This window comes from Oreochromis aureus, linkage group 23, assembly GCF_013358895.1.
Source record: "Oreochromis aureus strain Israel breed Guangdong linkage group 23, ZZ_aureus, whole genome shotgun sequence".
Taxonomy (NCBI): domain Eukaryota; kingdom Metazoa; phylum Chordata; class Actinopteri; order Cichliformes; family Cichlidae; genus Oreochromis; species Oreochromis aureus.
In genome coordinates, this window is record NC_052963.1 from 18,469,326 (window position 1) to 18,492,961 (window position 23,636).

At 38.9% G+C, this 23,636-nt stretch overlaps 2 protein-coding genes across 5 annotated transcripts in view; both read left to right on the top strand.

Moving 5' to 3' along the window:
* Nucleotides 1-11,505: 11,505 nt before the first annotated feature.
* LOC116316414 (plakophilin-4-like) overlaps nucleotides 11,506-23,636 on the top strand; it is a 49,291-nt gene continuing 37,160 nt past the window's right edge. Inside the window, exon 1 of the mRNA XM_031734976.2 lies at nucleotides 11,506-11,542. The gene's annotated coding sequence lies outside the window, so the exon portion shown is untranslated. The remainder of the gene's footprint in view (nucleotides 11,543-23,636) is intronic.
* Nucleotides 18,045-22,901, top strand: LOC116316415. 4 transcript variants are annotated; one of them, XM_039607480.1, is made up of 8 exons: nucleotides 18,045-20,633; nucleotides 21,176-21,271; nucleotides 21,368-21,461; nucleotides 21,553-21,664; nucleotides 21,739-21,944; nucleotides 22,041-22,212; nucleotides 22,312-22,436; nucleotides 22,550-22,901. In XM_039607480.1, exons 2-8 carry the CDS (start codon nucleotides 21,231-21,233, stop codon nucleotides 22,589-22,591), a joined length of 792 nt encoding a protein of 263 aa, XP_039463414.1. In that variant the 5' UTR covers nucleotides 18,045-20,633; nucleotides 21,176-21,230; the 3' UTR covers nucleotides 22,592-22,901. The 4 variants fall into 4 exon arrangements, 2 of the variants coding, with proteins under 2 accessions (XP_039463414.1, XP_039463415.1); XM_039607481.1 differs by having other exon boundaries at nucleotides 22,041-22,194; XR_005610441.1 differs by lacking the exons at nucleotides 21,739-21,944; nucleotides 22,041-22,212; nucleotides 22,312-22,436; nucleotides 22,550-22,901 and having other exon boundaries at nucleotides 21,553-21,616.

Below are 23,636 nucleotides of genomic sequence, written 5' to 3' on the forward strand. Positions count from 1 at the left end.
CAGTTTTCCTTTAGAACTTTCTGATGGCAGTATTTGCCATTTCAGTTGACCTTTATCATATTTCCCTCTCATGTTTCTATATATAGGAGAGGGAACTATATAGATACAGTTTAAAGCATATTATGAGTATATGATTAAATCCTCTATTATGTGATGTAATAAGCAGCTTATGAGCCCCATATTTACTGAGCTGAGATGTCCTGCTGAAATCTTTCTTGCTGCCAGTACCACTGCTCTCAGTCCTCATGTACCATTTACAGTTTGCTGGGTGTGTGCTGGTGCCTTAAAGATACAGGAGGTAAAAAAGACTTGCTTCACGGGCAGAACGGGAGACGTACAGCGTGCTGTAGAGCTGGAAATGAGCACAGCAGGTCCCCTTAAGGCACCGTGTCTGAATGACACACGTCTATTATATTTGAGCTTCTCTTTTGCTGTTGTCATTACCTTCCTCTTAATCTGAAACTTGTTACTTTTCTTTGTAAACCTCTCAAGGTTTTTCTCAACTTCTGCAAATCACTCATTTGCATTTACTTTTGTTTGATTGTATTGCATTGTTTTAGTGTTATTGTGTGAGCTTTGTATGATATTTTTAGTTTCTCACCTGCTTTTATTTTTTATTTTTCATTCAAATTTCCTGCATGACTCACCTTGGAGCACCATCATACCAACTTGTGATAAACCTCTTGTACTGACATGACAGTTCTTTTAAAAAATGTAGGGAAATAAGCTCTGCGTGCCTGGATTTAAACCAGAAGAGCATTTTTCATGTTTGCATGATTTATCATTATTATTAATATTTTGTAATAGTTTGTAGCAGCCAGCTCTGAGCTGCATTAGCCCCATAAGCCTACAAACATCTCTCCAATTAGCTTGGAAGGGAATACAGCAGAAAAACCAACACTTATTACTGCTGCAGAATTAGCCATGTAGCCGATTTCCTTGTGGGAATTACCGAATTTTTATGTTCCCCAAGCGAAACAGTCCCCTGTCTAAAATCGCCTGGAATGCTTTTTAAGTTGTCCGAATTAATGCCTTTTAACAGATTTCATTTCTGTGAGTTTACTTAGATTACAGAAGCAAGCATGCTAACTCTGAAATCCAGCCAGCTTTGTTTCTGCAGTCAGCTGTGATAAACACACAGACTTTTCCGGTCCACAGCAGAGGAGACCGAAGAAAAGAACCAGCATGAGGAGACCATTAGCTAAATCACTGTACACCATCTGACTAAAGAGACTGTTAAGGCTCCGTGCATCACATGGTCATCGCTGACCCAAATACAAAAAAGCTTTTATCAAGAGATGTAAACAGATGGAGAGCTGCCAGCGTGGATTTAAGGGTCTTTTGTTTTTTTTTTGGTGTTTTTTTATGAGGGATTATGATTTGAAGGACTTTCACCATACTGTACGGGTAGCATGGGTAGATACAGTAATGTGCAAAACTCTTGAGCCATCCCTAATTTCTCCTAAGTTGCTAGAAAAATATGAAATGGGTGCAGTGATTTATTGAACCATGTGGATTCAATGTTTGTACAATTCTAACCAGGTTGAAAGTCAGTATTTGGTACGACCACCTTTATTCTTCAACAGCCTGAATTACACTTCACTTTAACAATAACTGAAGTAACTAAACCCTCTAACTCTTCAGGAGCTGCACAATGCTGTCACATAATACAAGTAAAAAAGTGTTTTCTACATGGGTGTTGTATCTTTGGTTGAGCATTTTAACCAGCTGCTTAAAGCCTTGATTTCCACCATGTAATCAAATGAGTGTTTTCTATCCACCGTTTGCTCTTTCTGTCATATGGAGGACAGCTAATGAGTGCTCCAGCAATGGTCGGTGGAGTCATTTGTTAGATTTTGGATCAACAATTGCTAGCATTTGTAATCGATGGTGTGTTTTGGGGTCAAGTGGTAAAACACATTTGTTGTTTCCACCTTTAGCAAGAATAGTTTTCTTGCATATTTTGTAAAGCATTGTGTTTTGTTGTAGATTGTTAAAGTAGTTCTTATTTTACGTACTACACAGGTGGGCAGATTGATCCAAACGTTGATGGGATCGATACCAGTGCTGATATTGGTATCATATACCAATACCAGTACATCGATCATAGGGTCGATATTTTGGGTCGATGTTTGTTTCTATCCTCTATGTTCAGCATGTAGCCCACTTAATTGTGTTAAGTATATACAGTATATCAAAAGTTTGGACACACCTTCTCATTTAGTGGTTTTTCTTTATTTTCATGACTATTTACATTGTAGATTCTCACTGAAGGCATCGAAACTATGAATGAACACATATGGAAATACGTAGTAAACAAAGTTTCGATGCCTTTAGCGAGAATCTACAACGTAAATAGTCATGAAAATAAAGAAAAACCACTAAATGAGAAGGTGTGTCCATACTTTTGACTGGTAGTGTATATATATGCTTTTAGAAATGAAAAAATATACCTCAAACTTGCACTATGAAAAATGTCCGAACCGTTTTCTGTTGACTGTCACCTCTATTTTATTTTTAGTCTATAGCACATTTAACCTCCTAGGACCTGGCGTCCACATATGTGGACATCACATTTTGGGCTATTTAGACCAAAATACTCAATTTTGCTCTACAACTGCCTGATATCCACTTACGAGGACATTATACTGCTACTGTTCTATCAAAATTTTAAACGAATATCCTCGTATGTGGCTCTCATTTGTCTTAGAAACAAAAATTAGGTAAAAAAAAATATCTGGTAATTCTTTGTTTTTACATTCATTGGGCCCCATTATGCCCAAATATCAAAGAGAAATTAAAAGTCCATGCCGTGGAAGAGTTCGGGTCTTAGGAGGTTAAACAAAGTGACCCAAAGTGCTTTGGGGACAAGCACATTTTCCTTCTAGGTCTCCAAAAAATCCAGTTTCTAAATAAACGAAAGCTGAAAGGAATTAAAGATGATGATTAAATCATGACGCACTGTTCTATTGGTACAGACAATACTGACCCTGTATTTACTTGGTATCGGATTGATGCCAATTTTGTAATATTGCACAGCACTAGTCATCAGACACACCCCCTCAAACATGTCTGCGCTTGTGTCATTGCTGTGGATGGAATTTAAATGCAAGGCCTCTCTATATCATCAGTTTCATACTATTTCATATTATATGAAATAGTATGAAACAGTATGATTATATTATATATACTACTATTTCATATTATGCTCTTATTGTATGACAATACAATAAGGTCTGTCGTCTAATATGTGATATCAACATATATTAGACCACATAGGTCTGTCATAGTTCAGTATCACCCAAGGTCTATATGAACTATCTGTCATCCATTATTCTTGGTTGATCCACTTAGAAAAAAAACATGCCACTCTGACGAAACTGGTTAAAACTTCAATAAAATTTAATTCATCCAGAAGATAATGAGTACTTTTACTTTACTTACAGGCATGCTGAGGTCCTTTTACCTGAGTAAAGCATGTGATTGAGATACAGTGAGGTTTTTTTTACCCAAACCACAGGTGTCATAATGAGCTACAGCTATCAGCCTTTTTGGTGCCTCTGAAAATTTCTTGGATTAGTGAACTGCTGAATCACAGTGAAGTTTCCCTGTGAAGGTGTATGTTTTCCAGCAGGCCAGTATTATATTTAGACATTATTTGCAGACAGCTAATTCTCCAGTGGACCTCCGTGATGACACCAGCTGTGGTTCCTAGATGATTTATGGAGCAACTGGGAAGCTTCTGTATTATTTTACAGAATACAAATGAGTTAGTGCCAACAATACCTGCTATTCAGTCAAAGTCCACAAACATCTGCTCCAATTTCATAAACTTGAGCAAGGTATTGGAACCCAACAATCTATTGGGGATGGCAGAGAACAGGGTGTATTTAAATGCTTTGGTGTTTCAGTAGTCAAAATTCTCCAAAACGCGCTCTGCTGACAAAATTTTGTGGACATTTTGAACTCAACATCACATTTTTCTGTGTTTAATTTCATTTTGCAATCATGCAAATCCCTAATTTTAGTTAAAAGAGTTATTTTACTGCTCCATAGTCACAAACTGGATGGGTTTTTAGGGGAAAACTAGAGGACATGTGGCCGCAACTGATGAGGAGCATGTGAGCCCCATTAACCTACAATACACATGATTATTCATCCCTTGTTTAGCAGGTGGTGCAGCCTGAGGAGCGAGGCTGGAAAATCCAGTTTTCATATTTTAACGATGTTTAACTATCTAGACTGTTTTAATGAGATTTGGCCAGTTTGGTAGATATTAGCTGTAGAAATGTCTGTCCTCTGTGAAATATAATGGAATTAAATGACACTCACTTTGTGAAGCTCAAAGCGGTAAAAGAAAAAACATAAGTTGCTTTCTGTGCTTCCTTGTAAGGTATTTTATACACATTGCACTTTACTAAATACTTTAAATAGTTGTAGTTTTGTAACAGTGACTGTCATCTGTACTTTTGTTGTACATCATAACGTGTGTTTAACCATTAGGTTTACAGTGCAGATTTCTTTTTCTTCTTCTCGCTCCTTTTAGGAGTCTCCACAGCAAATCTTCTGCCTCCATCTCCCCCTGTCCCTACCATCCTCCTCTGTCACACCAACCCTCTGCATGTCTCCTTCACCACATTCATCACCCTCCTCTTTTCCTCCTGCCTGGCAGCTCCGTCTTCAACATCCTTTATCCAATATATCCACTATCCCTCCTCTGCACACGTGCAAAGTATCTCAGCCTTGTCCCTCTAACGTTGTCTCCAAACTGCTCGACCTCAGCTGTCCCTCTGATTAAGTCATTTCTAATCCTGTCAGTTCTGGTCACTTCCACCGTCTGCAAACCATAAAACATACCAGCTCTCACTAGCATCTTGTAAACCTTCCCTTTCACTTTTGCTTCTTTACATCTGTCACAAATCACCCCTGTTCTTGATAATCCCAATGTTTGATTTCGCAAAGATTTTAGAAGCGCATTAGGACACTATGAGTAGACTGGCTTGTGACGCCTACCTCCAGCAACCACTCTCCAGCCTGTTGGGGAATACACAGTTTTCCTTTGCAAACAGTGTTTGCCACAATCAAAAAAACAGTTTCTGCCCAGAATGTTGACTTTTAATCACTTCATTACATGTAAACTTTCCTTGAAAGGGTATAAAATGTTAAATGTAATGGAATCTGGTCAAATGAAATTTACCTGATGGGTTTGCATTCAGTTTATGCCAAGCACAAGTATTTGAATTAATTAACCTTTAATTCTCTTACATATTTTCTTACATATTTCAGTTGCGTTTTACTCAAAATTATTGCTTTATGTTTAGTGAGAGTGAAAAACTATTTTTTTCTGGAGGCGGGGAGTCGACAAATTGTCTCCAGGCCTCCGCGACTTTGGCTTAAAATACGACACTAATGTTTGCTCAGACTCGAGGGTGAACTGATTTAAATTTGGCAATCAAACACTCTCAATTGGCGCGCACCTGTGATCCTTTACAATATTATGTATATTATATCAGTGAGGACTTTGCAAAATGCTTGCAGGCTAATTTTTAAAGTTTAAATGCCACAAAGTTTGTTTCCAGTTAGTAAATTGTGAATATTTTCTGGTTTTCTTCATCTTCTTTGAAAGTAAACTGCATTTCCAGCTCAATAGATTTCACACACTATTCCGTTTATCACAACAATAAGTGGAATGAACAATAAGAAGACAGGAAAGGTCAGCCACCACCTTGAGCAATTCACTCTAGGGGCATATTTAAACCCCCCAGATTTACAGATATAGTGCTGTGTCATTGTATCTATTAGTAATGTGGAATTAAAGGCTGTGCCCAGAATGCTCATGATAAAAGAAAAGGGAAACATCTGTTTTCACCCTCTGTGGTGAATTTTTACCATGAAATCTACATTTTATCATTCTGTGCTTAAACCTCTGCGCTTTGCACCAAAAGTTTCAAAAATGTGTGTAATTACATTATCTGAACCAAAGGCTGTTAAAAGGTGCCGGACACACTCTTAGTGTTTAAAATCTTGAATCCCCCCTTTAACAGCCTCTCAGCGAGCTCACAGACGGTGAGAAATCAGTCAAGCCACGCAGGCTGAATACAAAATGGGCTTTACACTTAATTCTAACTGGCACCAAATAGGTCTTAAAGAAGAGGCTTAAATCGCCGCGTCATGGTGGATGTTGGGTTATAATCACTCCTGTTAATGTCTTGCCCCAGGAGCTCCAGTTCGAGCGGCTGACTCGGGAGCTGGAGGAGGAGCGGCAGATCGTGGCTAGCCAGCTGGAGAGGTGCATGCTGGGAGCCGAGTCACCAGGAGGAGACAGTAGCAGGTAGATTTGACTAAAGTGATCACATCAAGTATTTGGAACCAAGATTTTTGCAATTAAAACACACAGTATCTCATGATGAATAAGTAACAAAAATACACATGACCACCTTTTATCGTTTAAGAATTATAATGATGCACAGCAGCTCTGAGAATAGTTTATTTAAATACAAGTGCTTTCTGAGAGTTCAGATGACACTGCCGTCATTGTAGCCATGTAGACAATTTACCTGTCCAATAACTAGCAGATTACGTAAGTGTTTTTTTCAAGTATTTCTATATATATGGTATTTCTGTGGGGTTGCATGTTAGACGTGCAGTATTTCCCCATTGACCTGGATCTACAGTACTGTACAAAAGTCTTGAGCGATGCCTTATTTCTTTATATTTTACTTCAAATGAACCACACAACTTATAATTCTTTTTAAAGTGGTCTTGTTTAAGAGTTCTCCAGGCCTTCTGAAGGTCTTTCAAAGTTTTCCTTTCGACATTGGCTGCTTTTTCACTCATGTTCAGCCCTTACTTGTATCTGATCATTTTCATTCAAATTATTTCAGTATTTGTGTGCCAAGGAAATTATTACCAAAGACCCTGACAAACGTGGTACATCTATGTGCAATGAGTTTTTCCTTGGATGTTACTGAAGGACATGCAAGGACATATTTTTTGTTGGACCCTAGTTTCTTCAGTGTAAGCGTGTATAAATGGGTAAGAAAAAGAAGGATGTTAGCATTAATATATACAGTGCAGCACTGTGAAAAAGTCCTGAGCCACCCTCATTTCTCGATCTTTTGTTAGAAAAATGGGAAATGGGTGAAGTGATTTAATGAAAGAAGAGCAAATGTACATGAAAATACAGTATATACGGCAAAAACAGAGCTTGTACAATTCTAACAAGCTTGAAAGTCAATATTTGGTGTGACCGCCTTTATCCTTCAGCGCAGTCTGAACTCTCTTAGGCAGCTTTCTTCTCATTTCTTTAAGTAGTCTTCAGGAATAGTTCTCCAGGCTTCTTGAAGGACATTCAAATCTCTTCTTTGGATGTTGGCTCACTTTTTGAAAAGATCTCCATCACCACTGACTGAAAGCTGCAGCTCAAACCATAAGAGAGCCTGCACCGTGTTTTACAGATGGCTGTAGACACTGTTGTAGCTCTCTCGCTCCTTCATACCTCAGTCCTTTCTCCTTGTTTTCCTTCCTTAAAAAAGGCTTCTTGACATCATCCTGCCACTGAGACCATTTCTGATGAGGCTTCAGTGAACAGTAGATCATCAGCTGAAGGTCCAGATGTACCTCTCAGGTCCTGCCCTGTCAGGTCTTTGCTGGATATTTTTCCATGTCATAAGAACATGACTTTCAGCTATCACCTGCTGTCAAGAGGTTTTTTTTAGGGCTGACACTTCTTTTGCCCTCCACTTGTCCAGTTCCCTAAATTTGATTAAGGACAAACTGCAGACCACGCTGAGATATGCAAGTTTTCAGGTAATCGCTTTTTGTGAATTGCCTATTTTTTGCACCTGTTGGTGCAAAAATACTATTTTATTTCTCTTGACTTTGTTATCTTTGGCATTCTTCATAGATTCAAGTAAAGAAAACAGAACAAATGATGTGATTTTGTGCAATATACAAACAAAAAAAAGGCTCAGGTATTAGGACTGGACTGAAAATGAGTGTAAAAGCAGCCAATGTCCAAAGAAACAGTGTGAAAGAACTTCAGTAAGTCTAGAATTATTGCTCAACTTTAATTTAACATACTTACAAGGACCTCTGGCTCCTTGGAAGCATTTTGTTTTTCATTTCATTCTTGTATCTGTAGCAAAACAGCCCTAATAATGCGCCCATATTTGTTGTTGTTGTTATATGGATTACAGCTGGCTGTAAATCACACCCAGCTCCAGAAAGCTCTGTCAAACCACATAATGGTGATATCCGTCTTCATGAGGAGTGATGTTTCAGCCAGCTGACAGTCACTTTGTGGTGTCACAGCCAGCATACATCACTCTGAGCACAAACAGAAACCTTGAAATCCACAAAACTGCTGAATTATTAAAGAAAACTTGACACTTTATGCATGACGTCTGTTATTTTGACCCTTAAAAGATGCTTCAAGTTGTAACATTGGTCCACAAATCATACGATGTGCCAAACAATAAGCATTACAACAGTAATGTGACCTAAACAGAGCTTTGACTTTGGTCATATTCTTAGAGGTAGTTGTATTTTTATGTTTTTTGGGGGTTTTTTTCAATGTTCATTTCAGTATAAATGATTTGTTTCCAGCTGCAGGTGTTTCCTCAGCCCTCAGTCAGTCTGTGTAAAAAGTGACTTGAACTCACACAGCTTTACTTTCTTCATTGTTCTTGTGTATTGGATGCTTTTTTTCTCGCGAGATGGTTCCCTATCCAGTTTATCTTCTTATATCTTACCTTCCATCTTCCTTCTTCTTCCTGGTCTGGTCGGACGTAAACTATTTGACAGTGACTCTAATTTGATTTACCTCTCTCTCTGCTCTCTCGTCTCCTCCATTTCCTCATCTGCTCTGCTGCCGCAGCTCATCCGAGAAGTCGTTTGCATGGAGATCCGCAGGTATGACTTCTTTTATTTAACCTTTAACATTATATATTAAATAAAAGATACAAAATGGTAATATAAAGTGCTGGCATGAAGCCTACGTGAAGGCAAAAAGCTTCAGTGATGCTCAGTGAAGTTTTATTCCATGCCTGTGGTACTTTCTTTTAAATGGTAAATGCTGTAGCTTCAGATAGGATGAAGTGCATACGAGTATGCACGCTGAAAGAACTTTGTTTTTAACATGAGAAAGCTATTATAGCCTCCAAAACACTGAAAATTGCCAGAATGCAGCACCAGCCGGTCAAGCAAAGCAAAACAATGTTTCTGCCAGTATATATACTGTATGTATAAAAGCTTTGAATTGGATCCATTTACTATCCTGTCACAGATCCCTTTCCTCAGATTTCCATCCCATTCTTCACTGTCATCTTTCCCCTGAAATAAAAGACGTGGTATAAAAAGAACTGATGCAGAGATGATGCTGTTGATTTGCCACACCTGTGTTTTTCAATGCGTGTGAATCTATGTGTGTGAGGTACGTGCATTGATGCTAGAGTTTTTGCATGTTTTTAATCGTACAACAGGCGGAGAGTCTCAGGGCGGAGCCACAGAGGGGTCTGGATGTCCTGGTCGTCACCTGGAAGCAGAGGAGGGACTCTTCCTGCCGGAGCCGGACCGAGCATCCCTACATGGCAGTGAGGGTCTGTTAAATATACTCAGCACACGGTTTAAACAATGCTTAAGGAAGGGACTAAAGTTCATGATGTTGAGTGCAGATTCTGGAAAACACCAGCATTTTTAGTTTATTCTGCAGCCATGTAGAATAAACTTACATACTGGGACAAAACAAAATCTTCTGGTCCTAAAATTATTTATATTAACAACATCACCCATTGATTCAATAGCTTATAGAACCGCCTTTAGCAGTAGTAACTTATATATCTCTCATATTCTTGTGGAGGAATTTTTGTCCAAATTCGGTCATCGCAACACCTTCGTTCGTTTCTTTTTCAATCATTCTGTTGTAGATTTGCTGATATGCTTGGGGTCGTTTTCCCTTTGCATGACCCAGTTTAAGCCGAGCTTTAGCTGTTGGACAGATGGCCTCACATTGACTCTAGAATACTTTGGTATACAAAGGAGTTCATGGTCCACTCAATAACTGCAGGATACGCTTTCCTGTGGCTGCAAAACAATGGGATTTTATCCGGCATGCAATATCATCTGAAAAGGATCTGATGGGTACAATCTTTATTTTTTGAATGTTGATGAGCCCAAACACACTGCCAATGCAGTAACACAAAATGCAGCACTATCAGTCATGGATCGGCCTCCCCAGAGACCGGACCTCAACATTATTGAAGCAGTGTGGGATCATGTTGACAGAGAACAGAACAAAAGGCAGAAACATCCAAAGAAGAGCTTTGAATGTCCTTCAAGAAGCCTGGAGAACTATTCCTGAAGACTACTTGAAGAAATGACAAGAAATGAGGGGTGGCTCAAGGCTTTTTTACAGTACTGCATGTTTTAATGAATGTCTCTACCATACAAGCATGTAGCATCCTTCAGCTTCACAGTCAGATCCACCCCTCTCTCATCAAGTCTAAACACCAGATGCTGAGGGAGCCAAAGCTCAGCCCGAGGCTTCATAGCAGCATTTTACCAACCAGTGAATGTAAGTCCACAATTCTGAACCCACACCGGACAATCTGATCACATTTAACAGATGCCAAAGGCCCCACACTGTTTCAGATGAGTCTAAAATACCCAGAACCTGATATCCGCCTCCGCTCTGCTGTCTGAGTTTTATTTTTTATAGTCTGCCATGTTTGGCGGAAATGTTTCCCATGTATTCACTTGTGGGGGCTTTGCATTACAGCCACAGCCTGTCGCTGTTGGACATTAGGCATCTTCACTGGAGTGTTTGACACTTTGGTCCATCAAGCTACCTCAGAAGCTTGTGTTAAACCACAAAAAAGTTGGACGGCCAGCAAAGCGAAGCAGCGGGTGCAGCTGTGAATTCTTATATGTGCAGAACGCTTGCTGGTTTTATTCATGTTTTTAAAGCACGACGCAGAAAAAGACTCTGCCTCCTTCTCCCTCCACATTTATTATCGGCACCATTAGTAAATATGTAACATCTGAGTAGCGGTTTGAAATGTTTAAAACAAACTTGCCTTTGGTCTTATTTATATTGCATACAGCTGGAGTGCACTGGAAGTGTAAAAATATCACCCACGCTTCCTCCTCCTGGTGCTACAGGAGAAAGTAGGCCAGCAGATTGTTCCAGGAACGGCTTAATGCAGATGTCCGTGTGTATGTATTTATACGCATAATATCTTTTTAACAAGTTGAAAGCCAAGTGAGATAATATGCAAATCAGTAAACCGCAGTGACTGACGTCGGGGTGGCTGTGGTTTGATCACACCATGTTCTGCTTTAATGTGTCACAAGAAGCACTGAGGCCTCTTATCGTACTTTCCTTCCAGGCTCAGGAGGTCACTCGATCCAGATGACCTCATATTCTGACAGCGGCTACCAGGACAGCAGCGTCAGTTACTACAGCAACCAGAACGTAGTGCGTTCGGAGCCCCGAGCGTCAATATCCAGAAGCCCAAGAGCAGAGGGTCAAGCTTCTGGGCAGGTAGGCCTGATCTCCAAACGGTTACATCACAAGTTACTAACCTTAGAAAGAAAAGCTCAGGGTAAGATTTTACTTCTGTGTCCACTTAGCTTTTCAGCCACATTTAGTTAGATTAAGAGCACACTTTCAACCACAACCATGAATCAGAATGCATAGTCACAGCTATGATTTTTACACTCATACAGAAATGTAGCCACAGTTATAAAAGTGCAAAGCAGGAGAGACATTGTCTCTCAGTGCAGTAGCGTACCCATGAACTCGGCACAAACTACGACAATGTGTTGAGCTCACAATGTCCTCAACACATTTGGGCTCATGCCTCAAAACTAGCTGCAAAGCTGATGAATGACCTCCTTCTAGCTGACATGAAATACAGAAGTGTCCTCCTCAGTCATGCTAGTTAAAGGACAAGTGCTAAACTGTTATTAACCAAATAATTAAAGTGAGCTTGCAGTAGCTTATCAGCGATGAAGGTGTTCACGTTTTTTCTTACCAAATGTTATGAATTAAAGTAACTTGGAGTTGAGTGATATCAGGAGAATTCAGCTGAGGGGGCACAGTGACCTTTGTGCCGACGCTGCTGTTGTAGTTTGGGAACATTTGAAAATAGAGCACGACTGTGACTGCCTGTTTTTGTAATTAGATCCTGTCTATAATAATGTTTCAAAAAGTCCCTATATGTAAGGTATTTATTATACTTAATTATTTTAAGAATAATATTAACTCATGATTAAATGCATCTTAATGCATTTAATCATGAGTTATTATTAATCTCTGGCTTTCTTCTACAGCGTGTATTTTGTCCTATCTCTCTCCCCTCACCCCCAACGAGTCACAGCAAATTTGTTTCTTCCTGTTAACCCTTTAAAACCGGTCGGAGCGGGCACGCTCCGTTTTGCGTAACTATTTTTAAATCTCTGTATATCTGGAAACATGTAAGGTAGCGCAATAATTTTTTTTGCATATGAAACCGGAGAAGTTGTACTTATATGTTATGCCATTAGCTTGTCCTAGGTCACGGTTTTCTTCCACATATAGCTTTGCATAAATTGCATAAAAAGCGCTTGTAGTAACAAAAACATAATATTCCAGAAACACACTTTGCCGATCCGATCAGCTGTTCACAACACTTCCTAGGTTGGAATAGGCGTCAGCGCGAACTATTGCATGTCTGCCATTGCCTGCCCGAAACCGGAAGTGGCGTCATTTCGCGGAAAATGTAGTTTTTTACCTTCAGGGCCTTATAAGCCTATACTGGTGTTTTTAAAAGTCATATTTGGCTTTATGCTTTTCTGTATTGTTTCTGGGATGCTTAGAACTCAAATTGCACTGCTGGAAGTAGTTTATTTTGATGCACATGCTGTTTTTTGGGGTTTTTTGCAAATTTGCATTATAATATTTATTTTCGTTTTTCCTGCAGTATATAAAAATTGGTGTATCTCAAAAACGAAACTATGAAGACACTCAAAATAATTTTCCTGTGGTTGGAAACTATTTTGTGCAACGTTTTTGTATTTACAGTTTTGAGGAATAAACCTCTTGAATTTCTCTAACTAGAAATATGTGTAAAAAACAACAACAACAAAAAAAAGATTTTCAATTTTTTTGTAGTTTATTGCGCTTTCTTGGAATTTATGTAGTTTCTATGGACTTAATGCATACATATTACTAAAATTTGGGCTTGTATTGATGTATAGCGACTTGAAATGCTCCCAAAAATGGCACTACAGCATGTAAAAATATAAAGATAAGCTCTGGCGGACTTGGTTCTATGGTAGGTCTTAAAGGGCTAAAGGGGAGTTTTTCCTTCCCACTTTCACCAAGTGCTTACTCATAGGGGGTCATCTCATTGTTTGGGTTGTTTCTGTATTATTGTAGAGTCTTTACAGTATAAAGTGCTTTGAGATGAATTGATTAATGAGATGATAAGAAGATGATTTGGCCCTATATAAATCAAACTGAAGTGAACTTGATTGATTAGAGGCTCTTTACTCTAGCAAAAATTACACCAAGCAAATCCAGTGTCAATTTTTTTAGTGTGTTAACTGGAAAGATTGTAAAACTCGGACGAGGGCTGTTTTCAGGGAACTCATTAAAGGCAACATTAACTATAGTTCGGTGAAGGAATTATTGGCTCTCTTCTTCATTTCTTGTTTTTTTGCATATTCGTACCACATTTGCTTCCCCTTCTAAAATCATTAATTGTGATTAATGATTAGAATCATTTAAACAGAACCTGCATGACAGAATAAAACAAGCTAAAAGATCTCAAAAAGCGACACGTCATGGTACGATCAAAGTTACTCACATCTATATGTTATTTGCATTTCCCAAAAAACTTTTTGGGGAAACATTCTGTGGACTGATGAGACGAAAGCTTTTTGGAAGGTTTGAGTCCCGTTACATTTGGAATTAGACTTACAGAGCATTTCATACCAATAGTCATACCATACCATAGATTATGTAATTATTTTAGATTTTATATCTGTAATTTATATTTTATATTGTGATTTTATCTGTATCATGGTTTTACTGGAAAGCACTTTGGTGTACTTCGGTCTTTAAATGTGCTATATGAATAAATTTTGATTGATTGCTTGATTGAATAGTCAACATGGTGGCGGTAGTGTGATGGTCTGGAGGCATTTTACTGCTTCAGGATGACTTGCTGTAATTGATGGAACCATGAATTCTGCTCTCTACCAGGAAATCCTGAAGGAGGATGTCCGACCATCAGTTTGTGCCCTGAAACTCAAACTCACTTGGGTTATGCAGCAGCACAATGAACTCCAAAACACACCAGCAGGTCCACCTCTGAATGACTTAAAAATGTTTTGGAGTGGTCTAGTTAAAGTCTGGACTTAAATCAGATTGCGATGCTTTGGCATGACCTTAAACAGGCTCAAAAGTGCAAAGAGTCAAAATGATTCCACAGCAATGTGAAAGACTCATTCCCAGTAACCACAAACACTTGATTGGAGCTTCTTGCTCCCAAGATTAGCACAACCAGTTATTAGGCTTAGGGCGTAATTGCAAACACAGAGACAGGTAGGTTTGAATAACCTTTTTTCCTTAAAAAATTAAATCGTCATTTAAAAACTGCACAGTAAAAAATTGTGTCAATATTTCAGAGTAAACCTACTTTAACCTAGATAGAGTATTTACAACTCTATGAGGAGTAAACCAGCTCTAACATCAGAGTTAAAAGTCAGTGTAAAGTTTGTTAGACACGCAGTGAAGACTTAACTCCACACAGTGTTGATTAGTACCATTGACTGTAGAAAACATGGACGACGCCACAGCTCCCCAAAAATGAAGCCAAAACGTCTCTATCGCCCCCTGGTGTCTGGCTGCAGTATAGGTCATAAACCCCGCCTCCTCCATGTTAGCGGATGGGACTGGGGTCAGACTAAAATAAATTTATTCTCCTTAGATAATTTTTTTCCAAAGATTCTTTCTTTTGTTATCAATAGTTCTCATCATGCTGATTGATGTCCAAGGGGTCTCCTTTCCCATAAGTTTGATTCTAATTCCTACCGCGGTGATGTTAAATTGGGGTGAAACGTCATCATAGCAGCTTTGACTGACAGCTGCAGTCACGGAGAAACTTGCGTATTTCTGTTCGGGAATAGCAGATAGAGCGTAGGCTCTGAGAGGAGGGCCAGCGTTTACGCTACGAAAACACGACCGACTGTTTTAACCTGACAGCCTGAGGTGTTCTTCAGTAAACTGGACTACCCGACAGAAGGACCCGAGGCCCCGCCGCACTTTTTCGGTGAGTTAATCGTGTTTGTAAGCTACTCCGTAACTACTGTCCTTAGCTAGCTCCTGAGACCTAGCTAGCTAAGATGAGCACTCGGCTATCGGGGTTCGTTTAGCTAATCTGTGCAGGTGAATGAATTTACTAAAGAAATCAAGAGAAACGCCCCGGGCTAATCAGTCACTAATTACTGTTACTGTACTTTTATTACAAGTATTATACTGTAAAAGCAACAGGCTGCAATCTGCTGCAGCTTCTGTGCAGAACTGAATGTCAAATATATGCAAACAACAGCATGTTTTCAGTCTCTTGCCACATCTGTAAAGACAGTAACATCTTTTTTAAAAGCTTGTACTTCAGTAACTCCTCATTAATCAGGAACTATGGATTAAAGTACTGTAGTGTAATACTGAAAAAATGTAAGAGAAGAACTTCAGATCCTGAGTGTGTGAGGACAGAAGAATCAGCTTTATTTAAGTTTTGAGGGATAAAATTTATATTTGAGTTTGATGGTTCTGTTCTCTTTGTGATTACAGGAGCTGCCCTCAGATTCATACCTCAGCACCACCCAGTGACAGCAGACAGATCATCCAACTGTCATCCAAATGTTCACATGTTAACTGCAAAATGAACTGATGAAAACAGTGCAAAGGTTAAAGTACCACATGTGCTGTAGTGAAAGCTGCAGCTTTATTGATAAAGTTAAAGACAAAAAAACAAAAGGATTAATCACTCATGTAACTGTGTCACTATATATCAGCATTGACAGGACCTCAGTTTGGTGTTTCACAAAGCTGCTGATCTCAGACCAGCACAGCTTCCGTTTTAAACACTTGATGTACTCAGCTGCATGAAGAGCATATGAGATTTTCTCTGACACAATTAAATAAAACCTGATGAAGGTCAAAGGTCGTCACTTGTATGTTGAACTACAAACTTGTCATCTGGAATTCTTTCACAGTTTTTTGCAGATTGTGTGTTATTTACCATAAAGTGAACGCAAAGACAGACAACCTCTACGGATGAGTTAAAACAACAGTGGTTTAAACAGGAAAAACAAAGAATGGAGATAAAATACACAGTTAAAGGACCCATGTCAGTAAGCATAACACATGCCCTTTGGATCACTCCCACCTATGCAATTGCATATTATGTCCAAACATGGGTTCCATTTATAAACTCACCTGGAAACTTTAGTGATGTCACTGATGTGGTCCCGTTGATCTTGAATCAGCCCAGTTTGAGAGCCTGCAGTGAAAGGATAGTTGGGCTCTGCTTTATCCATGAACCTAGGAGTAAAGATGAGGTCATTTGTAATCAAAATAAACACACTAATAAAAACAGCTGACAGTCTGCCGGAAAAGGCGCTTTTGGTCAGTGATCCAGTAAAGCTGTCACTTGTTTGAGGCTGGGGTCTATTACACTAGGCAAGACCCCAGGTGCAGGCTGTGTAAAGAAATCATCAAATATATATATATTTAAATATGTGTGTGTGTGTGTGGATAGATAGAAATAGATATAGTTTACTTGCAAAAAAAATATCAATCAATAGTCTTAAACTTTTGATAGGGGCTGTACACTGACATTCAATTCTCTGTATACAGAACACCAGTTAGCTAATTCTGTGGTCCTGTAGCCTAGCACTAGCAAACAAACAGCAAGCCAAACGATAAATTCGTGTATGAAATTTCAATGGTCCAAAGAAAATATGTATAATGCTTACCGTCTATTAAAGAAAAGTATCCTGAAATGCGCGATCTTTTTAAGGGTAGATAATTGCCTGGATCTATTAGAGATCTCGCAACTGAAGTAGATTTTGCTTTTTAAGGGGATTTTTTCGAAGTCGCAACTATGATGTCACAGCAATGTGATTGTTCCACACACTAACCCTAAGTAAAAGCAAACAAATAACAAACAGAAGTTTTAAACACGTGTATTTTTATTGGAAGGAATAGGTAAGGTTAAAGTTCAACAACAAACACTGAGCCTCACTTTTGATATTCGCAGATAACAACAACAACAACAACAACAAAAAAAACATGGATCCAAACACTGTTTTACAGCCTTCTCAAATACCTCATGTATTACAAATAATGCGGAATCATTACTGTACGAGGCCAGTACACGTACTGAACTTTGAACTAAGACTAAAGTAAACAAAGTTTTTTGTTTTGTTTTTTGGCACGTGTTTGATGTTTAGTAATGATGCTGGATTCGTGATTCCTTGCAAGCTTTGTTTACTATGTAACTGAGAGACATTACATGCAAGCAGCTTGACTCCCGGGGGCGGGTCTAGCGTTAGACATTTTCTCACTGGTTGCGTTCGCAGTGTATTACTTTAAACAGGTATAGGAAACAAGCATAAATGAACAATATTAATGAGATGTTCTACAGCACCTGAAACATTTGAACGAGCTAAACAAAGCCTGGATGACTGAATAAAATTAGCACTAAATCTGGTACTTGAACACAGTGAAATATCTTCATTTCTAACATATTTATGGCTGTGATGAACACGCAGCTCTCTGGAAATGGTTTTAGGTTAAATGTAGAAAAGGGTTGAATCAAAAATTTTTTTTAAACAAAAACAAAACATATTTCAAATAAATGTATGAATGTAACTGAAACATTCTGAGAACCTGTGGGCGGGGCCTATTTTCAATGGGCGTGTCCTGTTTCCAACATCAAAGCAAAGAGAATCAGACCATAACGTCACAGCCAACAAAAGTCCATAAATAGGGGTAAAACAGCACACTGGTCAAGCACGTTTCTTACTTACAGTCACGAGCGATTCACTAGACGAACGTTTGTTCTGCTACAGCCAACTTCAAACCCTGATTCATATCAGAATATCAAATTCACATTTGAATATCTGATTTAGTGTAACACCCTAAATTGTTTTAAAGTTAAATATCAAAAATGAGCAATCAGGAAGGAAAACCAGAATTTGTGTTCACTCTGCCAAAGAGTGCACTCGACGACCTTATGAAGGTTAGGAAAGCCTTGCAAAACTCTCTGTCTGAAAACAAACTTTTAAAAGAGGGTGCAAGTAGAGCCAGACAGCAAATCAAACAGATGATGAATCAAATGTCAGCGATGCGCACCAAGCTGAAACTGTATGAGATCCAAGCTGGAGGAGTCACTGACGAATCAGCATTGAGCAAACTGCAGGTGAGCAGCGCCACCAAAGAAAAAGAGGAACAGACATGTTCAGATCAGGAAAAGGCCAGCAACTTTGACCTTGAGATGAATCGTCTGAAAGAGCAGCTTCAGCAGAGGGACAACGAAATCCTGATCCTGAAACAGGAGAAGGACACTCTGTCTGCCAAGTTCACACAGCTTCAGAAACATGAAAGAAATCTGAAAGAAACTATGTGGAATGCTCTGTGGAAAGAACAAACACTGAGAGAGAATCTGGAGCAGGAGAAAAAAGTCCTGGAGGAACAAAATAAGAAACTCCTGGAAGAGCAAAAAGTGGTGAATGACACAAAAGAAAAAGTTAAAGAGGCCATCCCAAATTGTCAGGATGCAGAGAAAGAACAGAAAAAACTGGAGGAGGACACGAAAGCTCTGCAGCCACAGAGTAACGACTCCAGCGAGATTAAAGAAAGTCAGGCAGAGACAAAAATACCAGAAATGCAGACAAAACTGGACACGCAGAGAAAAGAATTAGTAGAGGCTCAGACTGAAACACAGGAGACGGCAACCCCAGAGTCGTCCTCATCTGATGGTCTGAGTGGGGAAAAGTTGTGTGTCAACAAAGTGATTGAGTTGGTGGTTTCACAGGCCATAGAAAAAGTCTCCACTAAATACAAGCTCTTCACAGAGCGCCTCACTCCTGACTGCATCAGCGATCGCCTGATTGAAAAAATTTGGCCTGAAATCGAGCTGAAACATTTGGATCTATCCCCCAAATGGCTGAAAAATATAGACAAGGTCATTCTCAAGGATCTTTGCAAAACACACAACTGCAAGGAAAAATATCTGATTTTGAATCTGAGGGAACAGCTTGATAACATTACTGTCCCAACCTTCACCAAACACCTGTTGGCATTACCAACAAGAGTACTTAGTGTCTCTAAAAACAGGGAAGAGTACCAGGAGGCTGTGAAAAATGTCACTAAAGATCTGGCAATGCACGCTATGAACGGAGAAAATGAGACAGCTACATGGAATGCAGGAACATCAGAGTTTATTGTACAGAGGCTTTCCCATAAGATCTGGAACAAAATTTTGTCCAAAAACTACAAAATGTCCATGGAAAACATTGAACAACTCGGCCTGAAAGTATCCAATGATCTCCGTGAAAAGTGGCCTTCTCCAATACTGTTAATGAGGTCAAGCAACCCAGTGGTTGACGAAGCAGTCGTCAGCAGCTTCAAAAAACATGCCAAGCTGAGGAGCCAAAATGTCATCTTGAGGGCTTTCTCATGTGCACATTAAAATTGAACTGAAACGTGCACGTGATTATGTTACAAAACTCTTAAACTGGCATAAAATATTGTTTTAATTCAGCAACCTAAATTAAATTTTAAAACCAGAGTGGTTCAAAATAAACACTCTTCTTCTCCCAACTTCCTTCCCTCATCACTAACTGGCCGAGGCAGATGGCCACCCCATCTCAGAGCCTGGTTCTGCCGGAGGTTTCTCTCTTTTAAAAGTGAGTTTTTCCTTCCCACTGTCGCCAATGTGCTTGCTCTAGGGGGTTAGTTTTTGTGCATTATTGTAGGGTCTTGACCTTACAATATAAAGCACCATGAGGGAAGTGTTGTTGGGGCTTGGCGCTGTTTCTTAACTCAAAATGTCCAATTACAACAGGACATTTTACGTTAAGAAACAGCGTCAAACCAGAAATTAAAATAAAATAAAAAAAATTAAAAAAAACTTTGAATTTGTGCTTTGTTTCATTTGCTGTAAATTTGCTAAGAATGTAATATAAGATTAGAATAGTGTTTATTTGTTTGCCTATTTATAAGGAACCCCATTAGCATTAGCTAAGCACTGCAGGAGAGAGGCCCCAGACATGAGGAGGAACGCATGAAGGCCAGGTGAAGAGAGGGACCCGACAGCAGGAACAGTGACAGAAGGAGACAACGCGTGCGATTGGCAGCAGGGCAGAGGTATACCTCTGCCTGCATTTGTGAGTAGTGTCTCCAGTGTCGTTCACCGGGTGCAGCCGTGTTGGGAGAGGGTCGCCATGGCTATAAGCCAGGGCCGCTTCCGGGACAATGGTTCTGGCCCATTGACTGTAGAAAACACCAGTCCGCAGGCGTGTGGGGTCTCAGAGCTCTGATGCGCATGGAATTTTCTCTGGAGAGTTGCCGCAGTCAGGTAAGTGAAGTTAACATTCCCATACAGGTAACATTGTTTAAAAGGTTTTTTTTAAACTAAATAGCTCTTTATAGTTTCACTGATGTCGAGTGAGGACATGTTAGCAGCATTTACCCATAGGTTTAATGATATTGTCCAGTAGCTACATGCTAGCAGTTGCTAAAAGTTCAGATGTTTGGTTATCTTCTCACTGAGTTAATATGAACCTAAAACATTTTAACTATGTATTTCTTCTAAATGCTGTCTAAATAATATCATTGTCACATGTCTAATGGTACAGTTTGAACTACTAAATTACCATTTATTAATAAGCTAATAATCGCTAATTGGCTTACACAAGCAAACGTACTTTCAGAAAAAGTGGGTAACATTATCATGAAGTTAACTTTACTGATTTATATTATTTTAAGCAAATGCCAAAGGCATACACTAATTTAGAGTTTTGCTCATTATTTAGTAAGAAATATATATTTTGTATAACTTAACTGATAGCAATGTTAATGATATGTTAAGTAATATGAAGTAATGTTTCTATTTTATAGAAAGGTTTAAGAATATGCAAAAACCAAATCTCTGAGAGATGCAACCAGAAGACGAATGAGAAACATACTTGAGGCTGAGATGACAGAAACACATGGGTGAGAATAAAAAATGTAGGATATAAAGAAACATTTTTAAGATTGTATTATTTTTAATTGTGATGTTAAATGCCAATTATTGAATTAATACATTAGGACATCTCCCCCTAAAAGCGTAAGAATGATGTATGCGCAAGGGATTGTTGCTCTGTCTCCATATCTGGAAGACCCATATTCACAACATGGATATGTAAGTAAAGGGGACTTTTCAACATTAAATACATAATTGCCCTCAGAAATGTTGATAACATAGTCCTTCTGCGTTTATCTTAATTACATAGGAACATTACTACAATCCAGAGAGCAGTTCAGGATACCTTGAGTGGCGGTTGAAGACCATTCAAAGAAAAGCTGCGGAGGAAAGAAGCACCTCGGTTTGCAAATCTCCCAAAAGTAAGATCACTTATCATTTAAATGATACTGATGTAATTTGTAGGCAGGATTCAATCAAATTGTTTTTTCTTAAGTTGGTGGGCCAGGCCATGGTCGATCCAGACCACTCACCACTCAGACAGTGTTATCAGATGAGGATGTAAGAGCAGAGACAGCTGATGAAGACATCCTTAAAAAGATGAAAGCTACCTTCTTTTATCGGCATTCAATGGTTAGCGATGAAAAGAATCCAGCAGATGTCTTCATAGGCCTGATGCGGTTTCTGGACACACCAGGACTGGTAAGACATCTTCATTTGTTGAATCACTGAAATATTCCATGCAGCTTGCAGTGTCACTCATTACACCTCTCTATGTTATGTATTTTTGCATTACAGATAGAACAAGATTTCCGACTCCTTTTTTGTGAGGCCACTGCCAGCAAATTCTTGGAGAGGTGGCCCATCAATCTCAAAGCAAAGGTTGTAAAGGAAAGTCAGGGACTTGTTCCCACCTCAGAGCTCTTGGAGTTAATGTGCAATGCTGAGTCAGGTACTGAAGTTGAGAATGGTATGATTGTGACTCATTTTATTTGCCATTGTTGGTTATATAGGTAATTCTGTCAATTGAATGTATTTTTGGAATAATTCTTTGTTTATTTGTCTGTAGGCTGGGACAGTGACATGTCTGCTATCTTGCTGCTATATCTGCTACCACCATCTGCACGAGGGCGAAAGAGACCAGGAAAGATGTCTGCATCTCAAGCTGTCGATAACCTCATCAAATTCCCAAAGGTATGTTGTTTAAAATATACGTTCCATCACCTCTATTTTCATGGACAGTGAGGTGAGCTAATCTACTGTCAGAGGATAGTCACTTAATACTGTTGTTTAATGTGTTGTTGTAGGCTGGAACCAGTGTACAGCAGCATCTAGACAACATCACCTGAAGCAGTCAGCCCTGCTTTCTTGCTCAGGGATCCACAAGAAGCAGCATGCACACCTTGTGATTGACAAGCATGCACTTCCATGTAAAGTGACAGGTTCAGTAGGATCCCTTGATGAACTCTTTAGGGCCCATTATGTCTTTGGTACATCATACAGTTCATCCCTGACCAACTTTTTCACTTTTCTGCAAACAACTATGACATTGGGGAAACGTCATATTGCTTTCTCTAGTGAGCATCCTAGAACTGTATGCTAATGCAAGGGTTTGTTACGTTAATTAAATGACACTGAAATGAGAAACATAATAAATGCTGTTACTTTAACCTGTATGTTTGTTGTTATTTCCATAATTTAGCATAGATCACAGTTTAGTAATATAGCATCATAAGATGAATATGAAAAAATAACACTACAGAGAAATAAAAATGATATATTATTACACATCAGAGTGTTATTATTAAACTAAATTTGGAGGAAAAATAGCTCTATAAAGTGTAATCAAATTATTCTGAACAGTGTGAATAACCCTCAGTGTTAAATAGTTTTACACATTTTGTTGTTAATTTTGACACTAAACTGAGTACAATTAACACTGAAAAGTTAACACTTGGCCATAGAGTAAATTTAACTCTAATTTTGAGTGGGACCAAATGTTATCTGAAGCAGAGTTAAAATCAACTCTCTAAGTGTAAAATTGACACTTGGTTTTTTACTGTGTGCATTTTGTATTTACTTGAGTTATATTTGTCTAGCCCTAAAATTTGTTTCATGATCTGAAACATGTAAGTATGTCATGTTTTTAGAAATCCAGTCACAGTATGCTACGCTAGCGACTGACTAGCAAAAGCTGCTAAGAGATAGCATTTTAGCTTATAAAGTAACTACTTTCATACTAGAAAAGCTCAAGCCTGCCTTTCACGGGGCGTTTGTTTCAAAAATTATATAAAATCAGTCAAAAGAAATTTGATTGTAAAATCTCACCCTCTGTCTTTGTTAGCCAAATAACAGATGACAGACCTAGCAACTGTACCAGGTCTCTGCAAATAC

What these genes read in the sequence shown, in the direction of transcription:
- LOC116316415 (XM_039607480.1), top strand. Translation starts at nt 21,231, where the DNA reads ATGAGAAACATACTTGAGGCTGAGATGACAGAAACACATGG. An exon ending in GGTTTGCAAATCTCCCAAAA is followed by an intron (nt 21,665 to 21,738) that starts GTAAGATCACTT and finishes TTTTTTCTTAAG; the next exon opens with TTGGTGGGCCAGGCCATGGT. An exon ending in TTCTGGACACACCAGGACTG is followed by an intron (nt 21,945 to 22,040) that starts GTAAGACATCTT and finishes TTTGCATTACAG; the next exon opens with ATAGAACAAGATTTCCGACT.